The sequence below is a fragment of the Rhinolophus sinicus genome, chromosome 17 (genome assembly GCF_057876585.1).
Source record: "Rhinolophus sinicus isolate RSI-liver-muscle chromosome 17, RSI-T2T, whole genome shotgun sequence".
Taxonomy (NCBI): Eukaryota; Metazoa; Chordata; class Mammalia; order Chiroptera; family Rhinolophidae; genus Rhinolophus; species Rhinolophus sinicus.
The window spans coordinates 122,524,784-122,551,894 of NC_142517.1; the positions used below are offsets into that span (position 1 = coordinate 122,524,784).

The window sequence follows — 27,111 nt, forward strand, 5'->3', positions numbered from 1 at the left end:
CTCGTTGTCTGTTTCAAAACTTCAGTCCTGTACTTCACTGCCTCTATCACGTTAGCACCCCACTCCCAATGCAGACTCAACTTGTGGCTGCAACAGCGTGGAGTGGGGTGTCTGCGCTCTCTCCCACAGCTCTCTTCCTTACAGCATCGCTCACTGGTGGTCCTCCTACTTGCGGGTTACACTGGGAACAGCTGATGTTGGCAGAAACCAAGTTTCTGTCTCCTGTTAACCTCTCTGCTAATGTAGCTTGATTTCTGGTGGTGGTGGAAGTAAATAGCACTCTGAGGCAAGATGAGATTAGTTTTGGGAAGTACTGAAATATTCTGGACTTAGAAGCTAGGGAAAGGTGGTTAAACTGTTTAGTTAAAGGTCCACAGTAATTAGCTAGAAGTTACAAAATGAGCCGTGGGCATCTGGTCAGGCTTGTAATTGGAGGTGAATGCATTAGCCTGAAGCAGAGGTGAGAGCTTCTGGAAGGCTGGGGTGGGAGCGGGAGCAGCAGAACCAGTGGTGTCCCAATGGATGTGGGGCAGGGTGTGTGTGTGTGTGTGTGTGTGTGTGTGTGTGTGTGTGTGTGTAAGGGCTTGAGCTGTTGGTTATTGCGGGAGGAAGAATCATCTGACAACCTTCTATATATATTTCAAAGTCTTTCTTTTGCATTGCTTCCTCTAAAGTCTTTTCACAATGGCTTTAACAAAGTTCCTGCAAACAGAGTATCTGAAATGAAACATTTTTTTTGAAGACACCACTGTTGGAGAATGTGGCACCAAATCCCTGTGTCTGTGCCTTTGCTAAGCTCTCAGATCTGATTAGGCTCTAGTGGTAAGGAACAGACTCCCTTAAGCTTCTTCAAGAAAAACAGGGGTTGTGACCAGGCTGGGAATGGGGAGCTCAAGGGTAGGCATGTTTGGGTTCCATCTTGACCTGCCCTTTGCTGTCTCTGGGTACATCTGCTTTATTTCCTGGGTTTTCCAAATGCCATAAACCCACTTCTTCACTGCCCATTATGGCTGCGCCATCCAACTTCTCTACTTCATAACAGTCCAGCATCTGTCCCTGTTGCTAATTTACTCAGTCTCTTTCTAGTCCCTCGTCCAGATTACTGAGAAATTGCCGTTGTCCTTGGTCTGCCTGTTGGTCACAGCCTTTGGGTAAAGTGCTTGCTTGCTGTGACTGGATTCACTGTGAGGAAGAAGGGGAGGGGTGCCGGGAGCTCTCCCCGTCACAGATACGTGGCTGCCCCTTTCCTTGCTGCTCCTGGATCTAGGGGCCTTCTGCGAGATGTCCTCTAGGAGAGCTAGGTCTGCCTGCCTTCATAAAAGGAAACCTCTCTCGGTGACGTCATCTAAGGAGAGAAGGATAAATGGCCTGTGGTCTGACGGAGAAGGGGAAGGCTGCAAGGTCTGGACAAAGAGACCTGAGACTGACTCCTCTGCATCTCTGCAAAGGCTTCAGAAAGCATCCAGCCAACCTGGATCCCTGCCTTCAGGAAGGCCCACACCCCAACCTTGCTCATTCTTTAATGTTTACTCAAACCCATCCTCCCAAACCCTGCGAGAAGAGACAGTCTTAGTGTTCTTGAGTGCTATATGTCATCCCCCTCACCAATGGAAAGTTCTCTTTCACGCCCAGATCTCAACTTAGCTACTGGAGAATGGGAGGTGGATGGTGGAGAGTGGGGACGGGAATTGAGGAAGATGACGTGGTAAGGACTCAGCTTCACTCCCTCAACAAATAAAGATTGAGATCCTAATAATGGCTGATATATATTGTGCACTGTGCTGCCAATAACATCCCATTTAATCCCACAACAACCCCATGGGGTCAATACTGTTATTTCTGCCTATTGAATAAAAGTCAAAGAAACTGCATGAACTTGCTAAATGTCCAGAGACTACACCCATATGCGTGTTTATCAGGACTGGGCTTGATGACGTTCTGCATTCTAAATTCACCTACCTGGTTCAACTTCTATTTTTCCTGTAGCAAATATGCTCTATAAACATACATGTCCATGGAAAGGTAAATGATATTAAACACATAGCTTTCATATTTCTCTTACATTCTTTAATTCAACAAACATTTATTAAGAATCTACAATGCAGCAAACATCTCGCTGTGCGCTGGGGGTACAGAAATGAGTAAGACGTGGCCACTGCCCTTTTGGGGCAAACTTACCACCTGATTTGATTTCTTTAGATCCAAACTGATTGCTTTTAGAACCGATAAATACAAATTATTTACTAATTTGTATTTTTTCCACGCTAGTTATTTAAAAGAACAAATAATTAAGTAAAATATAAATATCGTTATGTAATATCTTTATACTTAGAGACCCCAAATTTGAAAGTTTAAATAAAAAGTAAAAAAATATATGTAAATCTGTAATATTTCCATTGATTTTCATGTGGTAGAGAGAACAATGGATTGGCAACCAGGAAACATGGATTCTGTCCAAATCTGACTCTTCTGTTAATTGGGCAAATCCATGAATCTGTCTGGGCCTCAGTTTCCCCATATAAGTCATGCTAATAACAGCTACTCTGTGATTCTCAATGTCTTAGAACATTGTGAGGATCATTGAGAAAATACTTCATAAACTGAAAGTGCTAAAAAAGGAAACAGTTCTAATTACTTGTAAAATGAAGCAACTGTAGTGAATTATCCTGAGGTTCTTTGGTTTGATATTTTTTTGGCTTGATAGAAAGAATGATGTGATAACCTGAGTAAATGTAAGAGAGAGGGAGCTGGCAGGTCTTCAGAGACAGCTTTTTAACCCTGAGCGCCTCATTCACTCAGCCAACCCTTGATTATATCCATGATCCCTCTGGAACCTAGCTAATTGAACCCACAGGGAACCCCCAAACTTCACTTGGTCAATGATTTCACTGAAGGAACTTTTTCTATGGGATTGATCATGGAAGACAATACATACAAGGTCTCCTTGCTTTTTCCCTCTTAAAGGTGGTCTGAAAAAAGGAAGAAAAGCACAGATCATCCAAATTTAGAAGCTGTTTTGTTTTCTTTTTTGCTTAAAAATTTTTTTTATTAGTTTCAGGTGTACAAAACAATGTAATAGCTAGACATTTACACCCCTCATAAATGGATAATCCCCTCCCCCAGTCTACTGCCCTCTGACATCGTACATAGCTGTTACAGTTCGCTTCATGGTGGGAATCCCAGGCTACAACTTCAGAGACAGAAGAGGCCTTTCTTGTGGCATCCACTAGGTGGCACCAGGTCCCCAATACAGTCACACAACCATTCCAAGGGGCCACAACTATAAGATGGCCCTTGGAAGGCAGGGAGAGAAATAAAAGAAATTGCCTCTGGTTTATAGGTGGGGAAGCTGAGATGGATACAAATACATGTACTGACATGACAGCAAGATCAAAGTCAATATGACAAGCCCTAAGCAAGAAAACTCACACAGATAATGCAATGCTGAGCGCCAGGAACAGAGGGAGATGGGGTAGGTAGAGTTAGCCAGCGGCTCAGAAATGGCTGGTTGGGTGTGCTGAATGAAGGCAGACAAAGTGATGTTGAGTCTGGATGTCAAGGGAAGCAGTTCCCTGAACAAGTATTGACTGGGCCATTCGCTTCTCAGTAATGGCAGGGACTAGATACCCTGAGATGAAAGACTTAGTCCCTAACTCAGAAGCTGTGCAGGGCTGAGGGCCAGAGGCCTGGGGAAGCCTGAGCAGAAAGTGGTGGGTTCTCAGGAACAGCACGTGCAAAGATGCAGGATGTGACTTAGCGGGAGATTTTCAGGAAACTGCTGAAGCCAGTGAGTGCAGAGGAGGAATACAGAGGGGAGAGTGGGGTTCTCTGCTCTTGGGGGCTTTAAAAAAAATGACCAATGAGAAGGATAAACTAGAAACTAAAGACCTCCTGCAGGGGGTGGGTCTGACCAGGGTAATCAGATGAAGGAATGGGAAGGAGTAGGAATGAGGAGGGAGCGACACTTCTCTGAATCTTTCTGTATAGCTCAGGCTCTTAGAACCACAGTAATGCTGTACATACCGTTCACGTGCCCAAATATAAACAAGTAACTGAAACCAACAAGGATGTGGGAGAACCCAAGATGGAATAGAAACAATGGTGATCCTAACTGCATCCTAAATGAGTCATACAACCACACTGAGGGGAACGGGGGGGGGGGGGGGGGGAAGAAAACTAACCCCAGTAACCTTGGAAGATTTTTCTAATGCCAGAGACAAAAAGAACACAAATACTACAATTTAGTTAGTACATGTGTTTCCCATAGGGATTAGGTTAGCAATTCTGACATTATTTTATGGATATACTAAAATTGAACAAATAAGTAAATGTACGAGCATTATGGACAATGAGAGCAGGGTTAATCACTGTAGGAGAAGTTACAAAAGAGGAACGGGGGAAAGCCAAAATGAACCTTGTGGTGCTGGACTGTAATCAAAAGTAACAGTATCAATTCATGTTTTTGATTAGATAGATAGATAGATAGATAGACAGACAGACAGATAGATAGATAGATAGACAGATGATAGATAGATAGATAGATAGATAGATAGATAGATAGATAGATAGATATAGGTATGGTTATATGTGTGGGTTAGTAGTATAAATGCATATATTTCCTCGCTCTGTCCGCTGAGTGAGACCCAGTAGCAAGGAGCACCTAGGTCTTGGCTTCTAAGTGAAGGGTACCAAAAATTTGTTACCCTAAAACTGCTGTTTGGGACATTGATCTTAAGCTGGTTATTAAGAAACAAAAGAGTCAAAAAGAGCCTTTGATCTTCTCCCTTTCCTGCCTAAGAGATTCAGATGGAAAGGCCTGCTCCAGGAAGAAAATCTTGGATGTTCACCTTACCCTGATTTGAATTGAGAGGGATGGTTGGGAGGGCTCCAGGCAGGAAGAGGCCTGGTGGCTGGATTACTATGTCCCATTATTTCTGGGTTGCCTAGAAGTTTACCTGCCATGTATGTTCTGCTCTTCCTCAACTACCGGTAAATTGCCTACTTCCTTTGACATCTCAGAGCCCTACCCCCCTTTCTCCTGTGTCCAATATGTCCTGTATACCCAATTTTACCTCACTGTCTTTGGGAATTTTCATGCTTATATGAATTCCGTATGTGCACATATAAAAAAAATTGATTTTCTCCTGTTAATCTCTTTTAATTTGATTATTAGCTCAGCTAGAAGAATTTAGAAGAAGGACGTTTTTCTTTTCTCTTTTTTTTTTTTGCCCCCACATAAACATCATTCTCCAATAAAAGGATCTAGAGCTTCTTGGAGAAATAGTTGATTTCAGGGGTGAGGCAGAGGAAAAATAAGATAAACTTGGAATATCTTGTAATGCTGGAAAATAATGAAGTACTTTAAAAAGGATGGGGAAGTGGCATGTTGAAAGGACAGATTCAACCTGAAGGAGCTCCCAATGGCCAATGTTGGAACAATATGAGCAACAAAATAAATAATGATGGTGTCGAATTATAACCCATATAATAAAATAAATATCCATTATTGAGTAGAGTTGCCAGATTCAGCAAATAAAAATATAGGACACCCAGTTAAATATGAGTATCAGATAAACAGTGAATTACGTTTTTAGTGTAATGTGTCTCAAATAGTACATACACTATTGGGACATACTAAAACATTATTCGTTGTATATCTGAAATTCAGTTTTAACTAGGCACTGTTGTCTCTGGCAAACCTAATTTCGAGGAGTGGCAACTAGGCTTTGTCTCCTGTTGTCAGTGTCCCTCTCCACCTCCCCACAGCATTTCCCATAGGGACTTGGTGCATAACTGAGTGATGAAAACTTCTGTTTTGTACATGGGCTGGATTGGTCTTCAAGACATGGGTTTCACAGACACAAGCTCACTTGTTTACCTACTATCTTGAGTGACAACAGGAAATGGTCACTAACAACATTTAATTGTCTAAAGTATGTGAAGAACTGTCTCAAACACTGTAGCTAGGGTTCTGTGCCTAAAGAGTTTTGGTTTTATGATGGAAAAACAAATCCCAGAAAAATGTCAGAATCAGAGTTAATGAAGAGCCCTTTCAAAATTGTATATACAAGAGATCCAAGATGGCAGAGTAAATAAACACTGTGCCTGTATCCTTCCATGAACACATTAAAATTACAACTAAATTATAGAACAATCAACATGGAGAACCGTCTGAAGTCTAGTCGAACAGAAGTCCTATGACTAAAAATACAAAAAAGAAGCCACTTCGAGACTGGTAGGAGAGGCAGAGATGTGAAATGGGCCTGAAACCTCTGTGTGGCAGTTGAGAATCAGGATGGATATCTCAGCCAAGTAGGTTCCCACCACCCCCAGAGGAGTGAGAGACCCCAACCCCCCACTCCAGGCTCCCCAGCCCAGAGTACAGGTTCCAAGAAGAGGAACCCCCACAATATCTGGCTGTGAAAGACAGTGGGAGTTGCAACCATCCAGGTGGGACAGAAGGCAGCGGGAAACCCAGATGTTCTCTCAAATGGCTCTCGCACAGACTCACTGCTCACAGGCACTCACCTTGGGCTCTGGCAGAGGGACGGTGACTCGGGAGGCACTGGAGACATAAGTGGGAGAGGGGTGCAGACTGAGGTGTATGGCTTTGAAGGGAAAACTAGAGGACAGTTGACATTTTTCCTTTATGAGGTCCTCCGCACATGCAGTTGGCAGGCGGGTACCATCTTTCCCGTGTTGAGCCCGCCCCCACAGGCCAAATCTGAATCTGATTGGCCTGGTGAGCTCCGCTGCTCCACCTTGCTGACTCACTGGGACCCCACCCCACCCAACTCCCCCAATACCAGAGGCACTTTTTCTGTGAGCAGACAGCCCCACCAGGATTGTACTCTTTCTTGGAAAACTACCGGAGTCTGGTAGGCCCCTGGAAGGCAGCAACTGGCCTCAGTGTGCTCTGAGACTTCCATTGAGTAGTTCCAGGCTCAGCACTGGCACCAAATTTACATTAACCTGGTGACCACAATTCTTCTCACTCTAGTAACTCCCCAAGACCCTGACTCACACAACTTGCATATGGTACGAAGTTCTATCAGCAGCTGAACCTTAAGGGAGCTGGCAGATGGCAGCAGACCTCGGGGCATCCTGGCTTTTTGCAGAGCTGCCCCAGGCCCAGTACTGGTGGCAGACATTCTTGGTTCAAAGGGTGGCCTCTCCCACCTGCCTCCAGGTTTAGCACAGGCAGTGAACAACCACAGATTACTTTGTAGCTCCTACCAGGGAGTTCCCAAACAGTCACAGGCAGTGGGTGACCTGGACCTGCACGAGAGCCCCTCCCAAGAGGCCCCAGAACGAACATAGTTGGAGGTTGGCTTCAGACCACAGCAGAACACTGTCCAATTAGCCTCACAAATGGCACATACATAGGGTGGTCTCAAAAGGCACCAAAGCCCACTGGGGCAAATCCCACTCAGTGGGGTCAGCCTTCTGCACAACATCTTGCAAGCTGTGAACATTACCAAACCCCCATAGTCAGTCAGCCTAAGGGTCAATCCCACTCACTGACATGCTAGTAGCAATCAAGGCTCAACTATAACAGGAGGGCACACACAATCCTCACAAGAAACACTCCTGAAGGACCCGGAGCAGGTGACCAGGGAGACTGTACCCCTGGGCCCCACAGGACACCTACTACATAAGGCCACCCAGCCAAGACTGGGAGACATAGAAAATGTATCTAATACATATTAAAAAACACAGAGAGGCAGGCAAAATGAAGAAATGAAGAAATGTGTCCCAAATAAAAGAACAGGAGAAAACCCCAGAAACAGAACTAAACTAAATGGAGGCGAGCAAACTACCAGGTACAGAGTTCAAAACAATGGTTATAAGGATGCTCCAGGAACTTAGTCAGAACTTCAACAAAGAGATGGCAAGCATAAAAAAGGGCATAGAAACCATAAAGAAGAACCAGTCAGAAGTGAAGAATACAGTAACTGAAATGAAGAATGCACTAGAAGAAATCACCAGCAGACTAAATGAAGAAAGGATCAAATCAGCAATTTAGAAGACAAGGTAGCAGAAAACACCCAATTGGAACAGCAAAACAAACAAACAAAAAAACAAAAAAAAAGAATCCAAAAATAATTAGGATAGTTTGAGACCCCCTGGGATGACATCAAAAGTAACAACATTTGCATAATAGGGCTTCCAGAAGGAGAAAAGAGAAAGCAAGACATTGAGAACTTATTTGAAGAAATAATGACTGAAAACTGAATGACTGAAGGAAATAGACATACAAGTACTGGAAGCACAGAGAGTCCTAAACAAGATCAATCCAAACAGACCCACACCTAGACACATTATAATTAAAATGGCAAAGGTTAAAGATAAAAAGAGAATCCTAAAAGCAGCAAGAGAAAGGCAACTAGTAACTTATAAGGAACTCCTATAAGACTGTCAGCTGATTTCTCAACTGAAACTCTGCAGGCCAGAAGGGATGGGCACAAAGTATTCAACATGATGAAAAGAAAGGACGTACAACCAAGATTACTCTACTCAGCCAGACTATCATTTAAAATCAAAGGACAGATAAAGAGCTTCCCAGACAAGAAAAAGCTAAAGGAGTTCATCATCACCACCAAACCAGTATTATAAGGAATATTAAAGGAACTTCTTTAAGATGGAAAAAGAAATCAAAATTATGTATAATAAAATGGCAATAGCTACATATCTATCAACACGGTATTACTTTCAATGTAAATGCTCCAATCAAAAGACACAGGGTGGCTGAATGGATAAGAAAATCAAACCCTTACATAAGCTGCCTACAAGAAACTCACTTCAGATTGAAAGACACACAAAGACAGAAAGGGATGGAAAAAAAATATTTCAGGAAAATGGAAACAAACAAAGCTGAAGTAGCAATACTTATACCAGAAAAAATAGACTTTAAAACAAAGGCTATAAGAAGAGAAAATGAAGGACCCAGTAATCTCACTTCTGGGTATTTATCTGAAGAAACTCAAAGCACTACTTCGAGGGGACATGTGCATCCATATGTTCATTGCTGCATTGTTTCCAATGGCCAAGATGTGGGGGCAGCCTGGGTGTCCATCAATGGATGAATGGATAAAGAGGAGGTTGTACATATATACAAAGGAGTGCTGCTTGGCCATGGAAGGGAATGGGTTCTTGCCATCTTCTGTGGCAGCATGGACCTGGAGGGTATTGTGCTGAGTGGAGCATATCAGACAGAGAAAGACATATGCAATGTGATTTCACTTATATGTGGAATCTAAGAACAAAAGTAACAAACAAAACAGAAACAAACTCATAGATATAGAGAACATTTTGATGTTTGCCAGATGAGAGAGGGGTTGGGAGTATGGGTGAAAAAAGGGGAAGGGATTAAGAAGTACAAATTTGTTGTTCCATGGTAATCATGTGGATATAGGGTATAGCATAAGGAATACATGAGTAGTTGAAAATATTGTAATAACTATGTATGGTGTCAGATCGGTACTACTGTGTTTCCCTGAAAATAAGACCTCGCCGGACAATCAGCTCTAATGCGTCTTTTGGAGCAAAAATTAATATAAGACCTGGTATTGTATATTATACTATATTATATTAAAGACATGGTCTTATATTATAGTAAAATAAGACTGGGTCTTATATTAATTTTTGCTCCAAAAGACGCATTAGAGCTGACTGTTCGGCTAGGTCTTATTTTCAGGGAAACACAGTATTAATAGATTTTTGGGGGGTAATAGATAGGAGGGGGTTGGGGATCAGGGTGAAAAAGGTGAAGGGACTAAGAAGTACAAATTGGTAGTTACAAAATAGTCATGGGGATGTAAAGTAAAGCGTAGGGAATATAGTCAATGACATGGGAATAACTATGTATAGTGCCAGGTGGGTACTAGACTAGTCAGTGGGATCACTTCTTAAACTATATAAATGTCTAACCACTATGTTATACACCTGAAGTTAATATAAAATAATATTGAATGTCAACTGTAATTGAAATTTTTTAAAAGGGGGAAAAATATAAAGAGGAATAAGAGGTCCAAATTTCCAGGTATAAAACAAATAAGTCATGGGATGTAATGTACAGCATAGGGAATATAGTCAATAATATTGTGATAGCGTGGTACAGTGTCAGGTGGTTGCTGGACTTATCATGGTGATCAGTTTTTTAGGTATTTAAGTGCTGAATGACTGTGGTGTACCCCTGAAAATAATATAACATTGTATGTTAGCTATATTTTTAATAAAAATATTTAAAAAGAATTGTATACACAGTCTGATATCAGCTATTTAAATGTATACATAGAAAAAAATGGAGGGAATACATCCAAATACAATTGGATAATTATGGGTTGTTACAGCCCAAATATCATCAGCCATACCTGCTCATGCAAGTAAATGGAGCCATGTTAACAAACACAATCAAAAGCGCTGGTTTTTACTGATATGTTTACAGGGACGCCTGACCCCTTGGCAATGACCTCCTGCCCCAGGTGCTTCTCAGAGTCCCCAGAAGGCTGTTTTACCAGTTGCTCCCAAACCAGTCTGCAAGCTCTAGTTTCCCACTATGTCCCCTCCATTTCCAGTGCCCCCCTCGTTAGTGTCTGCCATCACATAGCTACTTGGAAGCCAGTGTCCTTACCAAGGCTGATCTTTCTGGGAGTGGCTGCCAAAGCCAAAGTCAGTGACGCTCAGGGGGCTGATGGGGCTGGTTCTGTACAGAGGTAGGAAAGCGACCCTTCCCCAAATGCTTGCTCCCTCTGGCCCCTGGGCACCACGCCACAAAAGACTCAGGAATGGTTGTCAGCACCAGCTCTTAGCCTCTCCTCACAGTGGCTCACGCCTTTCAGGAAGCCTTTCTGCCAGCACTAAACCCTGCACCAAGAAGCTTCAAACATTGCCATCATACTAATGACATTTTATTTTTAAAAAGAAAAATTATAACAAAAATATATACATCATCATCCACATTTCAATTTTTTTTTTCACTAGAAATTTCAATTCCCAAAATGGCTGGAACATAAATGGATACAAAGGACCACAGTGACCTGCAGAAAGCAAATGACAGCAATTGACCTACTGGTGATTTTTATTCTAGAATCAGGTACGAGTTGAGAGCTTTGGCCCGCAGATTCTTCATCTCCTCCAGCACCTTTTCTCCTGCCTTCTCCACTGGTTGTGCTTGGTGTATGACCTCCCTAAATAGCAAGAAAGCCAGACAAGGACACATCAGGGCACTTCATAAAACACTCGAGTGATCACCAATGCCCTGCTGCTGGGCTCAGGATCACCAGTACCTCAGTGACACTTTAAGGATATATATATATATAGTGATAATTTAATTACCAGTGCAAACCCTTGGCTGATGAGTGAGTGATTCAAACCTGGCTTCCAATCTCAGCTGCACCACTTTCTTAGCATGGCTGCTACCTAAACTGTCAGTTTCCGTTTCCAGATGTACAAATGGTGGTGATGCCCATCTCCCACTACTATTGTGAAGGTGAAATGAGAAATTATGACTAGACATCCTAACACGATGTCTTCTAAATGCTCAGCCGGCAGTAGTTGATTCTTCATGTTTGTGAATAAAGGAGGCACACAATATCTCCGACTTGACACCAGCTCCAGAAGGGTGGGACCCAGAGGGAGGGCGGCATGCTTGGATCCAGTAGGGGCTGATGTGAAGCCCAGACCTTTGCTGGGAGTATCAAGGGGTTGCTGGGTAGAACTTTCCAAATATCCAGGAGGAAATGGGGAGTACATTTGGTTCAAGGGACGGATGTCCAAAGATCGTGAGCTCAGCTATGTGATCTGCCTAGATGGATCCATTATAAAATCAAGTAATTCTGAAACATTTTCTAAAGAAGATGAAATGTAAAGTTCTGACAAATGTCTGGCAGTTTTGAAAAAGCGGAAATATCGGAAAATGGAGAATTAAAATGTTCCCTAATGCGTATAATTTAAAAAATTAATCGGCACCATTTTATGGAATCAATTTTAAAATATAAAGGTCACGTCTCCCTTTAAAGATATTAATGATTGAGTGATATTGTGAAAATCTAAGGAATGTTAAATGATATATCAGCACCTATAGTTACTCTCAGAATTTCTTAGACGTTGTACATGATTCCCCTTGGTGGGTCTTAAGAGAGCTGAGCTCACCACTAGGACAGCATAAACTCTGTGGTTAATCATAATCATTGAGGGAGAGCAGATGGTTCTTTGCATCCAGGAAAATATTATTTGCCAGAAACCAAATGTGGAAGTTAAACACCACTGATATGTTCCTTTTGTTCTGTCCCTGTCTGTCCACGCTCTGGGTGCCTGACAGTGAGGACTCTTTGTCAGCTTCTAGCTGAGGCTGAAGGAGGTGAGAAAACAGGAACAAGCAAGGGCAGAGATAGGGCTTTGGCTAATGCTTGACAGGAGCTGAAGAGAATTTATGAACCAGAGAACTTTCAAAAATCAATCTGTTGGATATCAATCTGTTGGAGTACTATTCAACTAATACAATGATAATTATGTTGACATATGAGAAAAATGCACATAAAATAATTTAAACTGAAAAGCAGGTAAATTCAAAATGGATGGATATGTGAAAATATGTGAAATGTATGTGTATTTTGAAAAAATTGGAAGCTAATTCGGTGTGCAGAAAATATTTAGAGTTTATTGTTAGTTTATTTTGTTTGGTAAAATAGCTGAAATACATACAAAAGGAAAGAGGATATACCATTTTGGGTGAATATATAAAATAATAATTTCTATTTCATGTACTAATAATTTGATAATCAAATAGCATTCTGCATTAGCTCTGTAGTATAAAGGATGAAAGCCATGATACAGAGCAAGTGAGCAGAGAGGCACTGGATATTACCCCACTCATGAGGCAAGCTAGTCTATGTTCAGGGGTAAATTTTGAAATAGGAAAAAAAAAAGTGTTTTTTTTTTTTTTTTTACATCCATGACTATTTTAATAACTGGCAGTTTGTACTTCTTTTTTTTTTTTAATTAGTTTCAGGTGCACAAGACAAAGAAAAAAAAAGTTTTTATTTGAGACTCCTAATCAACTGTTTGAAACCTGAAACAAAATGCAATGCAAAGAGCATCTATTTGTCAAGGTGTAAGAAGTTTTATGTACTTTGTAGTGTAACGTGATAGTGTTAATTAACTGATGCTTGCTGAAATTCTATATAACATTTTTATTTCCTAAATTTTCTTTTGACCAGACACTGCCAGTCTATTTTTTTTTTTTTTGAGAAGTTCTGGTTGCTGTAGTCCTCTGAAACTATCACAAAACCCCCAAAGGAACCCCAGACTACTCTAAGACATGTGGGCATTCCTTTCAGAAAAGGTAGGGCCTCCCAAAATACCCCAAACAAAGTTGGAAGACGAACTGAGAAATTTACAACATATATAAGAAAGGGTAATTAGCCTTAATAGATGAGGGGCTCTTATAAATAAATAAGAAAGAGGTAAACATTTCCTACAAAACAGGCAACACAAGCCCCTCAGAAAAGAAAAATAGTTGACAAGTATAGGAAAATTTTCATGTCACTTATAAAGAAAAAAGTTAGAATTAAAACATTAAAATGGACATTTTTAAACCTATCATATTGGTAAAGAAGAAAAAAAATTGATAGTGTTCCATGTTGTTCAGGGCATTTCAATGTGGGTGGTCCTGGCCTTGGGTGGTAGGAAGTATGTTGATATACTTTTGGGATGGCAATTAAACAGTATATGTTAAAACCTTAAAATGCATATTGAGCTAGTATTAACATTTCTAGGAATTTATCCTAAGGAAATAGCTTGGTAAGTTTGCAAAGAATTGTGGCACAAGGGTGTTTACTGAAGCACTATTGGTAACAGCAAAACACTGAAAAGACTTTACATGCTCATCAGAAGAGGGTTGGTTAACAAAAATATCATCTACCAGTGAAACATAGCAATATTTACAAGTATATGTCTATATTTATAAGTATATGTTTATTTATATTGCTAAATAAAAGTGTAGAAAACAAAATAATATTATGATTGAATTTTGTTAAAACATACATATATGTATATTTATTTACTTAAATAAATATTTGGAAGACTATACATCAAAATGTACAAGTTATTGCCTGTGGGTGGTAGGATTATTGTTTTTCTTTTATTCTTTATATTTTTCTGTATTTCTGATTTTTCCAATAAGAAGTATTTTTTTTTTAAAGTAGTGAAAAAGCAGTTTATTAGAAAAAAGTACACTTCAAAGAGCTAAAAGCGGGCCCAAGCAGAAAGCAGTGGCTCAAGGCCATTATTAGAAGAGAAAGTACACTCCAAAGGATTTGGAGTGGGCCCCATGCAAAGGAAAAGCTCAAGAGGGAAGAAGCATTTTTTTTTTTTAAATAAAAAAATTTTTAGACGTATACCTAGAATTTCAAGCTTACAAACCATATGTACTACATGTGGTTATTTCCATTACAAAAGTATTCACCAAACTAATTTCTTGAAGGATGATGATGACGTTTTCTTATCTTTGGCCCCTGATGTGGAGGCAAAGAGAGGAATTAACATTTGCTGAGCATCTAGTTCACATCAAGTCACTAGCTAGAGGTCTTCATGTCCTTGTCTCACTTAACCTTCACAGTCACCTGTGAGCGAGAGTTTATTTTCTGCCTGGTACAGATGAGGGAACTGAGGCCCAGTTACCTAAGGTAAGTAACCTGGCTGGGGACCTCACATGCAGTAAATGGTGGAGCTGGGATTCAGCCTTCGGTCTCATCTGGCTCCAGAGCCTGGGTCCTTCGTACTGAATGAAACTCATTCAGCTATCAATAAGAAACAACCACATGTCTGAAATTAAATGATAAGCAAATGGAAAAATGGGATTCTGTTTTTAAACTCTTCCTTGCCAACAACATTTGAGGGAATGCCATTGTGCTAAAAAATAAAATGCATGTCTAAATATCGAAAGCATCGGAAACCTCTCTCCCTTGAAAACTGAGATACTTAGATTCAGACAAAATGACAGTTCTACACTTCAGGGAGGACAAATTTTCTCCAAGGCTACCTCTTAATTAGGCATAAAAGCGTCCACTTACTTTTCCTTTCTGGTGTCTTTGCTGTCCAACATAGGGAATTCCACTTTGATCATTTCTGGAGTCAACAGAACTTCTATATTCTGTTCACAGAGCTCACTGAAAAGTAATATGATGTTTAGCTAGAATGGCTTTTTTTCCCCAAAATAAAATAGAGAAATACTGTGATCAATCGTTCCATCTATTTTTGTTGGGTCTGTGTTAAGAGAAGCATAAGGCTGATACATTACTTTCCACCAATGAACCATGGTAGGAATAGCAGAGAATTAAAAAACAATTTAAAAAATGGGGTTACAGAATTCATATGCTTTTCAAGTGCACATGGAACATTGACCAATATTAACCATATCATGGACCATAAAGAAAGCCACGATGGGATTCAAACAGAAATCAACTGCAAAGAAGATAACAAAAAAATCCACAACTGCTTGAAAAATTAAACAACACATGTCTAAATAATCTATGGGTGAAATAATAAAGGGATTGAGGTTATTTTAATCTTGTGATCTGCTATCCCCTAGAGCGGGGGTCAGCAGACTTTTTTCATAAAGGTTTTGCAGGTCAGAATGGTCTCTTGTATAACTCCTCAACTCTGCTGTTGTATGAAAGGAATCATCAAAAATACATAAATGAATGGGTATGGTTATGTTACATTAAAACGTTATTTACAAAAACAGGTGGCAGGCTGGATTTGGCTGTGGGCCATAGTTTGCTGACCCCTGGGCTAGAGCTTCGCTGTTGGTGGTTAGAGCCGGGTCACTGCCCACTGCCATATCAGTTGGAACAAAGTAGAGAGAGAGCGTGGGGAGGAGTTACCCTCACTCCTTTAAAAGTCCTGACCTCAGAAGTAGAATCTCTCACATCTGCTCACATTTCTTTGGCAAGAGCCTAGTCAAATGGATGACAACTCAAGGGAGACTGGAAAATTTAGCCCCTGGTTTCCACAACTTTATTACTTTAGAAGAGGAGGAGAATGAATTTTTTTTTGATAGCAGCAGTCTCCACCACACTCGGTTAAAGAGAAACGCTTCCAAGATCAGAAAGGCCTCAAAATTAGGAATTACAAACAGGAACCCTATTTAGCAGTGACACATAAATAGAGGCACTCCTAGCAAGCTTCTGTTAAGGAAAGTACCTGTAAAAATAGCAAAAGTTGTTCTCAGACCTATAAAATTGAAAGCTAACAACTGCTAAGCAGGTGCTATGTGCGAATCACTTATGCTGGTGCTTTGCAACCATGATCTACCCATTAGCAGTTTGCTGGTCTCTAAGTGGGGGATGATAACAACACCTCATTGTGGGGATTCAATGAGACTGCTCGCAAAGCCCCGTGCCTGATCCACACTGAGTGCTGGGCAAATGTTAGATTATGGTTACCATCTTCATCAGTAGCAGCAGGAACTCTTTTAACTCTAAAACCCCCTATGAAGTAGGCACTATTATTCTCATTTCAAAGAAGAGGAAACTGAGTCACAATAGTCTGCACATCTATGGTGAATGGAGGAGGGGTTAGCTACGTTTTGGTTTGCTGAGCGTCTCCCCAGCGGCCCTGCCAGACAGGACTTGTTCCTCTGAACCTCAAGCAAATGTGTATCACCCGGGCCTGGCTGTAGCGTTCTCAAGATGGCCGCACGCAGTGGTCTGAGCAGAAGACACTTCAGCCTTCCTGTTCCGCCCTGGATTCTGAGCGTTAAACACTCGTGTATTGCCAAGTATCATGGCACGTGGGCAGGTCTTAGGAGGACTGGATTCGGATATTTAGGATTTCACTGATTGACTATTTACATGTAATAATGTTGAAATGGGCACAGCGACAGGACATTCAAAGACGTATTTTCACCGGCTGTTGGATGCTCATCAGTAAAATCAAATTTAAGTGCCTGGTTTTGGGCCTATATTTCTTTATGCCTCTCCAAGGCCTGCCTATCTTTCAAGTGCTGACCCAAGTCCACAAGACCACTGAGGCCTTCCAAACCTCTGCTCTCCCCTCCCTTGAGCTCCTGGAGCACCTAAAGATCAGCAAATTTGAGACCTTAGACACTGTATTCTCCACCACAAATTTAGCATCTTATCTAGTTAGAGGTATGGCTGGGTGTTAGCCTTATCTTATTTGGGTTGCAAGCTCAGTCACTGTGCTTTTTCGAAATCTCTCACAGCACCTACTATATTTTCGGAAAACAGACTCCATTAGAGACCAAAGGTAAAAACTGTACCGTTCGACGATTTCCAATCTGTCTTCTTCTGGTACGGCATCAAGAATGGCAGGCGCATTTCTAGGAAGCAGAACTGAATTGAGGGAATCACAGCTGTGGAAAAAAAATCACACAAGCAGCCAAGGATAAATGATCGCCTCAGTAGTCTTGAGTCTTTGTACAATTTTCTAGAGCACTTTTATTTTACCCCTGCTGAGGCCTTTATTACTCTGTCCTTCACTCTTGAAAACCCACCAACATTGCCCTAGAAGCAAAGGGGAGGGGATGTGATAAGTACCAGTCAAATCCAAATCCAAGAGAATGTTGCCAAACAAGACATTCTCCAGGGCTTAGAAACAGAAATTTTAAACTTGCATTGTTCAAAATTATGTATTTGGGGGGTTGGGGGGGAGTGTAGTTAGAGAGTTCACTTTTTTGTTCTTAGTTTTTCCCACCTTTATACTCTTCCTTAGTTATTCTATTCAATTTCAAACCTTCCTCCCAATCCCTTATATATTGCTTGGTATTATAAGTTTAAAACCTTATATAAAATTCCTGGGTATTGAAGACATTAAAAAATTGAAATAGGGAGAAAAAATATATTGTTATCTTAAAAGATGGCAGCTCTTGTTTCAAGACGGTAGAACATCTTGGTCTCTTTTTTGGTCTCTACTCCTCATAAATCTTTCAAATGATATTAAAGAAATAATAACTGAACACACAACAAAAAGAGAATAGGAGAAATGACATAAATGGATAAAAGTTTTTGACAATTTTCTGGAATACATTTCTTTTTTCTTTTTTCTTGTTTTAAAGTCCTCTTGTAAACCAATCAGACATGAATAAACTTTTATAATGAACTCGCAAACAAATCTCTTTAATATCTATCTTTTTTCTTGGGATGACAATAGCATTACTATGATAGCATTAAGTTTTATTTTTCATTCAAATAAACTGTTTTCAAGATTAATGGTTATTAGCAAATCTTGATTTTTATTGTTCTGCTAAGGCAAGCTAGAAACATGACACTTTAAAACTTCTTTTCAATTTCCTATGAACTATTTTATAGTACAAAATTATTTGTTACTAAGTATTTTTATGCTCAAATTTTACAAGTAATCTTTAGTCCCAACTAAACTTGGTATTCCAAAGTTTAAAAATTTTTTTTAAATGATACTATATTATGTAAATATCATTAAAAAATTTTTTTAAATTTTGGAATACCAAGTTTAGTTGGGACTAAAGATTACTTGTAGAATTTGAGCATAAAATTACTTAGTACCAAATAATTGAAGTTTTGGGGTGTGTGTATGTGTGTGTGTGTGTGTGTGTGTGTGTGTGTGTGTGTGTGTTTCTCCACATACAAACCCTGGTTTGTCTGCTGAGGAGGCCAAGACACAACCCCTTCCCCCACCCCACCCCCCAGTAGCAATATGTACACCTAGCACCCAGACTTTGGTCTTTAATATCATTCCTCATTAAAAGGAATCCCACCACCCAGAGATTAGTCCTATTGACTGACTTCATGACCAAGAATGCAGGTTCTAACTGACAACCCCCCTGAAACCTCAGAGTGTGTAGTCCAAGGGGAGTCCTGCCCAGAAGAGGGGCTGAGGTACTGAAAGCCTGGGCTACTCTCCAGAGACAGGTTGGTCTTGGAAGATGGACTGACAACAACCAAGTGTTTTTCATAAGAGAAAACATTGAAATTTTAAAATTCTGAGACCATGTTCCTCTTACTTTTGTGTGTGTTAATCTGTTCTTCTAAAACTGAAATGCTGACAATAGATGGTGGTTGGGCATTTTGTTTTGCTTTGCTTGGTTTTAATGCCTTATTTGGCAAAGTAAAATTCAGACAACCCTAAATCAGTCTCCAAATTCTTCTGGACATTTCACTCATCTATAAAATCTAGAAGTCTGGGCACTACTGGATTAGGTGATTTCTTCAGTAGCTGTTGACTCTTGGATTTTATGGAAGTCACAGAGACAACAAATTTGCGCTAAATTTATTAAAGAATAAAGAAACCAAGTGAGCTGTTTTGATTATTATGAATACAAAAATGACTCAGAATAAATAAACGCTAAATAACAATACCACATAGTTTAACAACAAACAGATAACTTTCAGGAGCAAAAGACACTAGGGAAACACCTAATAAGCAATAGGTAATTTATTCAAGCAAAATGATTGCAAAGTTGAAGTATCAATAATGGATTTGTAGAAACTTAAAAAAGAAATGCCATTATTATTTTTTAACTGCTACAGAAATAAAAACATGATCTAGACTCTTGCATCATAGAAATCCATGATAAGGAAATATAGAATCCTCTCTTGATTTTATAATCTGTTATGCAATTATGGTTTATTTGGAAACAAACTAGCCCAACAGAGCAGTCAGACACAGAAGCTGAAAGTGACAACTCACGGTTGGCAAGTTTTCTTTAATTCATGCAGAATTCATGTTTAATTCATGGTTAATTCAAGCCCAAGGTAACCGCATTCTAACTGCTTTTTGAAAGAACAGCCTCAGGAGATTTTTCCAAGGACATTGCTTTGGAAAACAAAAATAGGATTTTTTCCCCTTCTTAATTCTGGAGACCTGTGCGTGCAGACAGCTGGTGGACACTGGCAGTGTCCATTTCTCATTTTCCTTAGTCAGTCTCCCAACAGTACCCCACACCCAGCTATGTTTACCGATCACATGGGTCAATGTTGAAATGTCCTCACCCCACAGCAAAAAGAAGCAGTGTGTCAGGTGGTGGCGGACCATTGCCATCTGGTGGCAACAGAGTGATTGCAAGGTTTAGTGGGTTGAGTACAGAGGGCAGATGAGCAGGAAGAGTTATTCAAGACGGTGCCGGATGCTTCATGTCACCATTTTACATCAGTCCTCACAATAGCACGGTGAGGATGCCCTCGGCATTCCTGCTTCACAGATGGAGAAGTTATTGCTCAGAGGGCTGCAGTAATAAGTAACTTGCCCAAGGACATAGAGCTGGTGGCACAGCTAACAAATAATGGAGGCAGATTTCTCAGCCACCAAAGCTGAGGAGGCCATTGTTCTCTCTACAGTGCCACTGTTTTGCACCAATTCTGGAGATTTCACGTTTTAGATATATGCTAAAACGAAGAACAAAGACGCTTAGTTTATTTTTAGATGGCAGTGGGGTGGATGAGGTACGAATGAACTCATTGAAAAGGAACTAATATTTTTGAGCTTCTATCACGTCCCAAATCCTATGCTTGGTCTCATGTTAACCTCCAGGCAAAGGAGAGTAGTAGGAAAGCACTGAGGAAATAACCCAAAAGGGAGAGGATGTTAAAAAGCCTCTGGAAATCAGGTTGGATTTTGCTTAATTCAGGAAGAGCTTTTCCGCCAGCAATGAAGGAAGAAGCACATGAAGTGTTCTGGAGTCACAAACTGGATGTCAAGTATCTCCTCAAACACCTGGGGAGAGGCTGGTGGATGGGTCGTATATACGGGGTCGCTGCACATTGGATAAGCTTTTCCACTCCTACTAAATGAAAATGTCAAGGCTGAGAAGGGTCTCTGCAACAAGCCTTCTGGACAAGAGGACTGGGCCCAGAGAGGTGGTCAAAGAGCATGGCCGAGGTCACACAGCTCCAGGAAGACATGTGACCTTCTGCTAAGGGAGCGGAACGTGAGTTTCTGTGTCAGGAGATCCAGGCCATGCTGTCGGGAGTCGGGGTATAAAGGTCGCCTGCTGACCTTGGTTGGTGGCAGAGCTCGGGTTTCCCGACCACTCCCGGGGCTGTGACAGGGCTCTGCTTCCTTGGGGTGAGTCTCATTCTGACTTGAGGGTTTGAACATGAGAGGACTGCTGATGACAATCATTTTGGGATACTGGTCACATTTGCTCACCAATAACTTACTTAACTATGTTTATAAGGACAATGAAGAAGCAAATTTAAGGGCTCAGAAGTGGGTTACTGACCAGGCGGAGTCCTAAAGAAAAGGCATCAGGCTCTTTGATTATGTCTAAGGGCTTTGAAGAAGCGTTATGTAAACAAATTAGAAAAGGGTGGTTACTCTAAAGTTCTTCTGTCTTTGGTCCAACAATATTCTCATCTACTTGTTCTGCCTCTGGAGCTGAGCTACAGGCTAAATTCAGAGCTCTGCATGATGACAACTGTGAGTCCCCACCATGAATGCCAGGCTGAAGCCTTTGGAATTGGATATAGAGGGTGTAAAAAGCTAACCCTGGCAATTTTAAAATGTTAAAAATTGACCATGGATATTTCCAACTGAATTGTATGGATCGAGTGTCCACTTTTATTGAAATATGGCCAACTAGCCACCTGACATTAATTTTTTAAAAGTGTATCTTAAGACCATATCAAAATAGGAAAATCAGTACACATCATCATATTTCTCTGACTAGCAAACTTCCCTCACGCACTAGAAGTATGAGCTGACATGACTGGCATTTCACTTTTGGGGATCACAGCTCCTGTAATCCATGGGGCAAACATAGCTCTGTGAGACAAACAGGTGAGCTGTGCTTACCTCTGTGTCACCTCTGACGTAGAGGTCTCAGGCAGGGATGAGAGAACGAGGGACTGGAGGCTCTTCCAGTGCATTATCCCGGGTATGATGTCCTGGAATGGAAACGAGCATGAAATGGTCCGACATGTAAAGGCACCGCTTGATGAGGTAAAGCCTGGGAAGGGCTTCCATTTCACGCAGCTGACTATTGTTCAGTCTTAAAAGTTCAGCTCCAAAATGTATAACTTCATTCATCTTGACTGAATTTTTCTGAAGCTAGAAGACAACTGCTCCAGCAAAGGGCATTAAACAACACAATAAAGAATTGAAGTAGGGGCAAAGGAGTGTTTTCTTCCTCACCGCTCCCCCTGACCCCCACCCCGCCCCGGTTCATTAGGGACACAAGCAACGGGTCCTGGTGACTGAGGACAGATTCGGCCTTATGATCCGTTTGATTATAGTGAATGTGGTGCTAATGTGACATTCAGAGAGGCTGGGTGGTTCATCAAGTGGCACTGCAGACAGGGGAAGTGCCTGCACATGCATGGGGACGCGAAGGAGGGTGCTGTCAGGAGGCCACCAGCTGGGTGGAGTGTGGGCCCTGTGATGGGGATTGTGGGAAATGAGGCTGGAGGGGCAGGCTGGTCAGAAAGGGCCTGTGGGCCAAGCTAAGGAGCTTGGAGCTACTTCAATTGGCAGCAGGACCACTGAGGTTTTCAAACCGGGAAACAACATGATCGGATGTGTGTTGGAGGAAGGTTTCTAGAGAGGGCTGACTGCACAGTGCTGGGCCATGACAGGGAGCAGAGGGAGACCTGCATGCTGTTTGGGGCAGACTGGTGGATTCCAGTGACACTTACATGTGGGAATGAGGGAGAGAAAGGGATCAAGGGTCTCATGGGCTATTGTGGAGGTCACAGAACAGAAAGGCAATGCAGGAGGAGCCAGTTTGAGGTGTGGTTGGCAGAAGTACAGCAGAGACGATGGTCTGAGTTAGGCATTTATTGAGTTTGAAAGACCTGAGCGTAACCACCAAGAGATGTGTTGGATATTCGGGTCAGGCTGGTTGTCTAGGGGGAGAAGGAATTCTATGGAGCAGCTTCCTTACTGTGCATTTGTTACATCATCACCGTGTCCGTTCTGATGTTTCTACACTTGTTGGGGCCAAAGAAAGGAGGTCATAGGGTTCGGCCTGCATGTGATTGTTTCTACATGGCTAAAATAGGAACAAAATGAATATGAGGCATAGCCTTTGAGGGAAAGAGTGAGTGAGGACGTTGAAGCAAGGGTGACATGCAGCCTGAGAGGAGGGTATGGAGAGGACGAGAGTGGTCTGGAGTCTCCCCCTGACCCCTTGAGAGCGGGTGGTAAGAGAGGGTACTCAGCCAGCCCTGTTACCATTCTTGTTCTGCAGCTGTGGCCCTCCATTCTGGTCCCCTGCCCTTCCCTGGAGCCAGGGAGCCTGGTGATGGCGTTACCGTGTGATGGAGAAACTGTTTTTGGGTGAGAGGAATGCTGGACCCACTGTGGTACTCCTTAGTGAACTTGTACTTTGGGTGCGAGCACAGATGGTAATCTATCAAGGTTTCTGCGTAGGTCAGAGGGTGCTTCACAGCAAATAATCCTGGGCTGGGATTCTGCAGAAGAGAGAGAAGAAAAAAAAGATTCTCTTTTGTTTACCAGTTTCTAAGCCAGGCATAGGACAGGCGTCAGCTAATGTTCTCCACGGCTCCCAGCTGCACTAACACGCTGCCTCCATGTCAGCTCGTCTGGGAAAGAGAAGCAGGAGAGCAGAGGTGTCTTCAAATTGGCAGGGTCTGAAATGTCACAGTCATGCATAAATGTCACTTTTCTGGTTTAAGGGCTTCATTACATACCATGTGGATTTATTACGCTCACATGGAAACAAGTACAACTGAAATCACAGCTTAAAATGGCTTAAAGTATTTGTTTCTATATTTGATGAATTAGAGGGCTTTATTAAATAAACAAACTGGTTTTAAAAAGCAAGTAAGCTTCTGGCTTTAGAAAAAAAGCAGCTTTTTAAAAACTACTTCAAAGAGAAGGCAAAGAAGAGGGGTGACATTTGCTGTATCAGGAAATGTCAAGAGTTAACATTGTTTTGGTAATGTTTTTAATTGCGGAAGGCTCCATTTGGCTGTAGTATCTGGTTTTAAGGAAGATCCTGGTTTGTTTGTTTGTGTTTTTTTTACTAATTTTCCAGCAGAACTAATGGAGGCACAGAATAATTATATCAAAATATGAAAATATAGAGCCTTTTAATGTTCCTTCAAGGGGTCTGTCCAACAAAAACCCAATTTTTGTCCTGAAGAACAATATAGCTTTTGCCATCTCACAGTTTAATTTCAGATGTTGAAGAACCTCTAAGCTGAGATTTTGTCCTATACGTTTCTAGAATTTTTAAAAATAATTAATAAAAAAACACAAAACTCCACATGGTGTATGGAAACCCAGTCTCACTGCCAAGAAACAAATGTCTCCCACAACTTAAGGGAAATCAGCTAGACCAGGGAGGCATTACAGCACCCAGGTGCAAGGGTGGGAGAGCCTCGTGTGGAGTTGGTGGTAAATGTGTTCCAATCACACTGGGAAGGCTGTAAACTGTGTGTGCAGAGGCTGGCTTGCCGCTAGGGTCCGGGGGGTTGGGGGGAAAAAGGGGAGAAGGCTCTTGACTGAACTCTTGGATATAAAGGGAGGAAGAGGGCAGGGAGGTGGTGATGCCCACAGTAATGCAGAAACAAGCAAATGCCTCAATGAGCACTTGCAGTGGAGGGAAGAGTTAGAGCACATATCCCCGGGAAGCCACTTAATCTGCTTTCTGTCTTTATACACTACTTTAGATGTTCTAGGCTTTTACATAAATGGAATCGTACAGTAGTACTTCATTTGTCTGATTTATTTTACGCAGCATAATTATTCTGAGAACCATCCATGTTGATACATGTATCAAGAGTTCATTTCTTTCTATTACTGAAGAGTATTCCATCGTATAGTAATACCATAATTTGCTTATCCATTAACGTGCTGGTGGATGCTTTTTTCCAGTATGGGGAACATACACAGCCACTATAAATACTTCTGCACAAGTCTTATGCTTCCATTTATCTTGGGTAAATACGTAGGAGCAGAATAGCTGGATCACATGATAGGTGTATGCTTACTACCAACGTTTTAACTTTGTAAGAAACTGTTAAACTGTTTTCCAAAGTAGTTATGCCACTTTACATTCTCACCAGACGTCTTTAATTTTAGATATTCGAACAGAGGTACTGCAATGTGGTTTTAATTTGCACTTTGCTAATGATGCATTATTTTGAGCATCTCTTCAGTGCATATTTGCCATCTGTATATCTTCCTTGGTAAAGATCTTTTCCTCATTTTAAAACTGGGTTGTTTGTTGTCTTACTATTAAGTTGTAGGAATTCTTTGTCTATTTCTCAATACATGTTTTTGTTTTTTTTAATCAGATATGTGATTTCCAAATATTTTCTCTAAGTCTGTGATTTATCTTTTCATTTTCTTACAGTGTTTTTAGAAACTCAGAAACTTTAGAAACTCAGACAAAGTCCAACAAATAATTTCTTTCCACTTATGGATTGTAATATTGATGTTGTATCTAAGAAATCTTTGTCTAACCCAAGGTCACGAAGATGTTCTCCTATGTGTTTTATAGAAGTTTTCTAGTTTTAGGTTTTACATGTAGGGCTATGAGCCACTAATTTTTGTTATTGGTATGAGGTACAGATGAAAGTTCTTGTATTTTTATTTATTTTTGGTAAATGAATATCCAAATGTTTCAGCACTATTTCTTCTTTTTGTGAGAAATGTTTCTTTAAATAATTTCTTTTCTTTTTCTTTTTTTGAACAAATTCACAGCTCTTTTTTCAGTTCAGATTTTTTTTTCTTTGCTTAAAGGCTGTGGTAACTGTTCTTTTATTTTTCAATTACAGTTTATATACAATATTATATTAGTTTCAGGTATACAACATAGTGATTAGACACTCACGTAACTTACGAGGTGATCACCCCGATAAATCTAGTACCCTTCTGACTCCATACATAATTATTACAATTTTATTGACTATATTCCTTATGCTATACCCTACATCCCCATGTCTACTGTGTAACTACCAATTTGTACATCTTAATCTGTTCCCCTTTTTCATCTATCCTCTCAACCCCCCTCCCATCTGGTAACCATCAAAATGTTCTCTGTATCTATGAGTCTGTTTCTGTTCTGTTTTTTCATTAATTTTGTTCCTTAGATTCCACATAGAAGTAAAATTATATGGCATTTGTCTTTCTCTGTCTGACTTACTCTATTCAGCACAATAACCTCTAGGTTAATCCATGGTGTTGCAGATGGCAAGATTTCATTCTTGTTGTGGCTGAAAAATATTCCATTTATATATGTACCACCTCTTTATCCACTCATCCATTGATGGACACTCAGGTTGCCTCCAAATCTTGGCTATTGTAAGTAGTGCTGCAATGAGCACATGGATGCATGTGTCCCTTCAAAGTAGTATTATATTATAGTTGAGCTTTGGTTGCTGTTTTCATGTCAGTGGGAGGAATTGACCCTTGAACGGATTGGTTGTGAGAATGGGCCGTGACTGTAACAGAGGAGCTGTTGTGCAGGGGCTGCCCTTATGGAGCAGGAGTCGCTTTAGCAGGGCTCTGGTGCCTGCCCAGTCTGCCCTTTGGGTGTGTCAACCTCGAAGGCTGGGATAATGCTCCAGCTTGGTCTGAAGGTGGCCACTGGTCATGCTTGTCCTGGAGCCTCCTGGGATGGGCCCCACTGCAGGCCAAGTTCAACAACAGCCTGTGCCCTGCCAGGGGCCACCTGTCATGAGCCACAAAGCAATCTGCAGATGACCTGTGCTTGGCTTGGAGTTGCCTGGGAGATGCCAAGCCTTGAATGGAGGTCAATTGCCACTAATGCCAGGGTTGGGGTTGCTCATCAAGGGGTACTGGGCACGCTGAGGCCAGGTGCTGCTTGTTTGGGATTTGTGAACTTTTGAGAGATTTCAGGAACACCTGCAGCATGAGCCAAGATAGGCTGTTTATATGGAAATTATAGGAACTATAGCTTCTGCCAACACTTCTGTCTGGGAGAAAGCTGCCCCTCCAGGTCTCATCCCAAAGCCAGACAACTCAGTTCCTCCCTTATGTCCCTGGTGCCTTGAAAGCTGCTGCCCCAGCACTGGAGCTAAGAATGAGTGAGTCTGTTAGCAAATGAGTCTGTGCATGGACCTTTTAAGAGGAATGCCTGGAACTACAGCCACCCTCCATTTCACCCAGCCACAATCCCACTAG

At 41.2% G+C, this 27,111-nt stretch overlaps 1 protein-coding gene across 2 annotated transcripts in view; it reads right to left on the bottom strand.

The window, feature by feature from the left end:
- Positions 1 to 10,928: 10,928 nt before the first annotated feature.
- Positions 10,929 to 27,111, bottom strand: part of CFAP221 (cilia and flagella associated protein 221) — a 104,693-nt gene continuing 88,510 nt past the window's right edge. For both annotated transcript variants that reach the window (XM_074335277.2, XM_074335274.2), the window contains exons 20-24: positions 23,250 to 23,408; positions 21,793 to 21,884; positions 17,285 to 17,377; positions 15,075 to 15,170; positions 10,929 to 11,189 (exon numbers count right to left, since the gene is read on the bottom strand). In XM_074335277.2, coding sequence (XP_074191378.2) covers positions 11,081 to 11,189; positions 15,075 to 15,170; positions 17,285 to 17,377; positions 21,793 to 21,884; positions 23,250 to 23,408 — 549 coding nt within the window. In that variant the 3' untranslated portion in view covers positions 10,929 to 11,080. The remainder of the gene's footprint in view (positions 11,190 to 15,074; positions 15,171 to 17,284; positions 17,378 to 21,792; positions 21,885 to 23,249; positions 23,409 to 27,111) is intronic.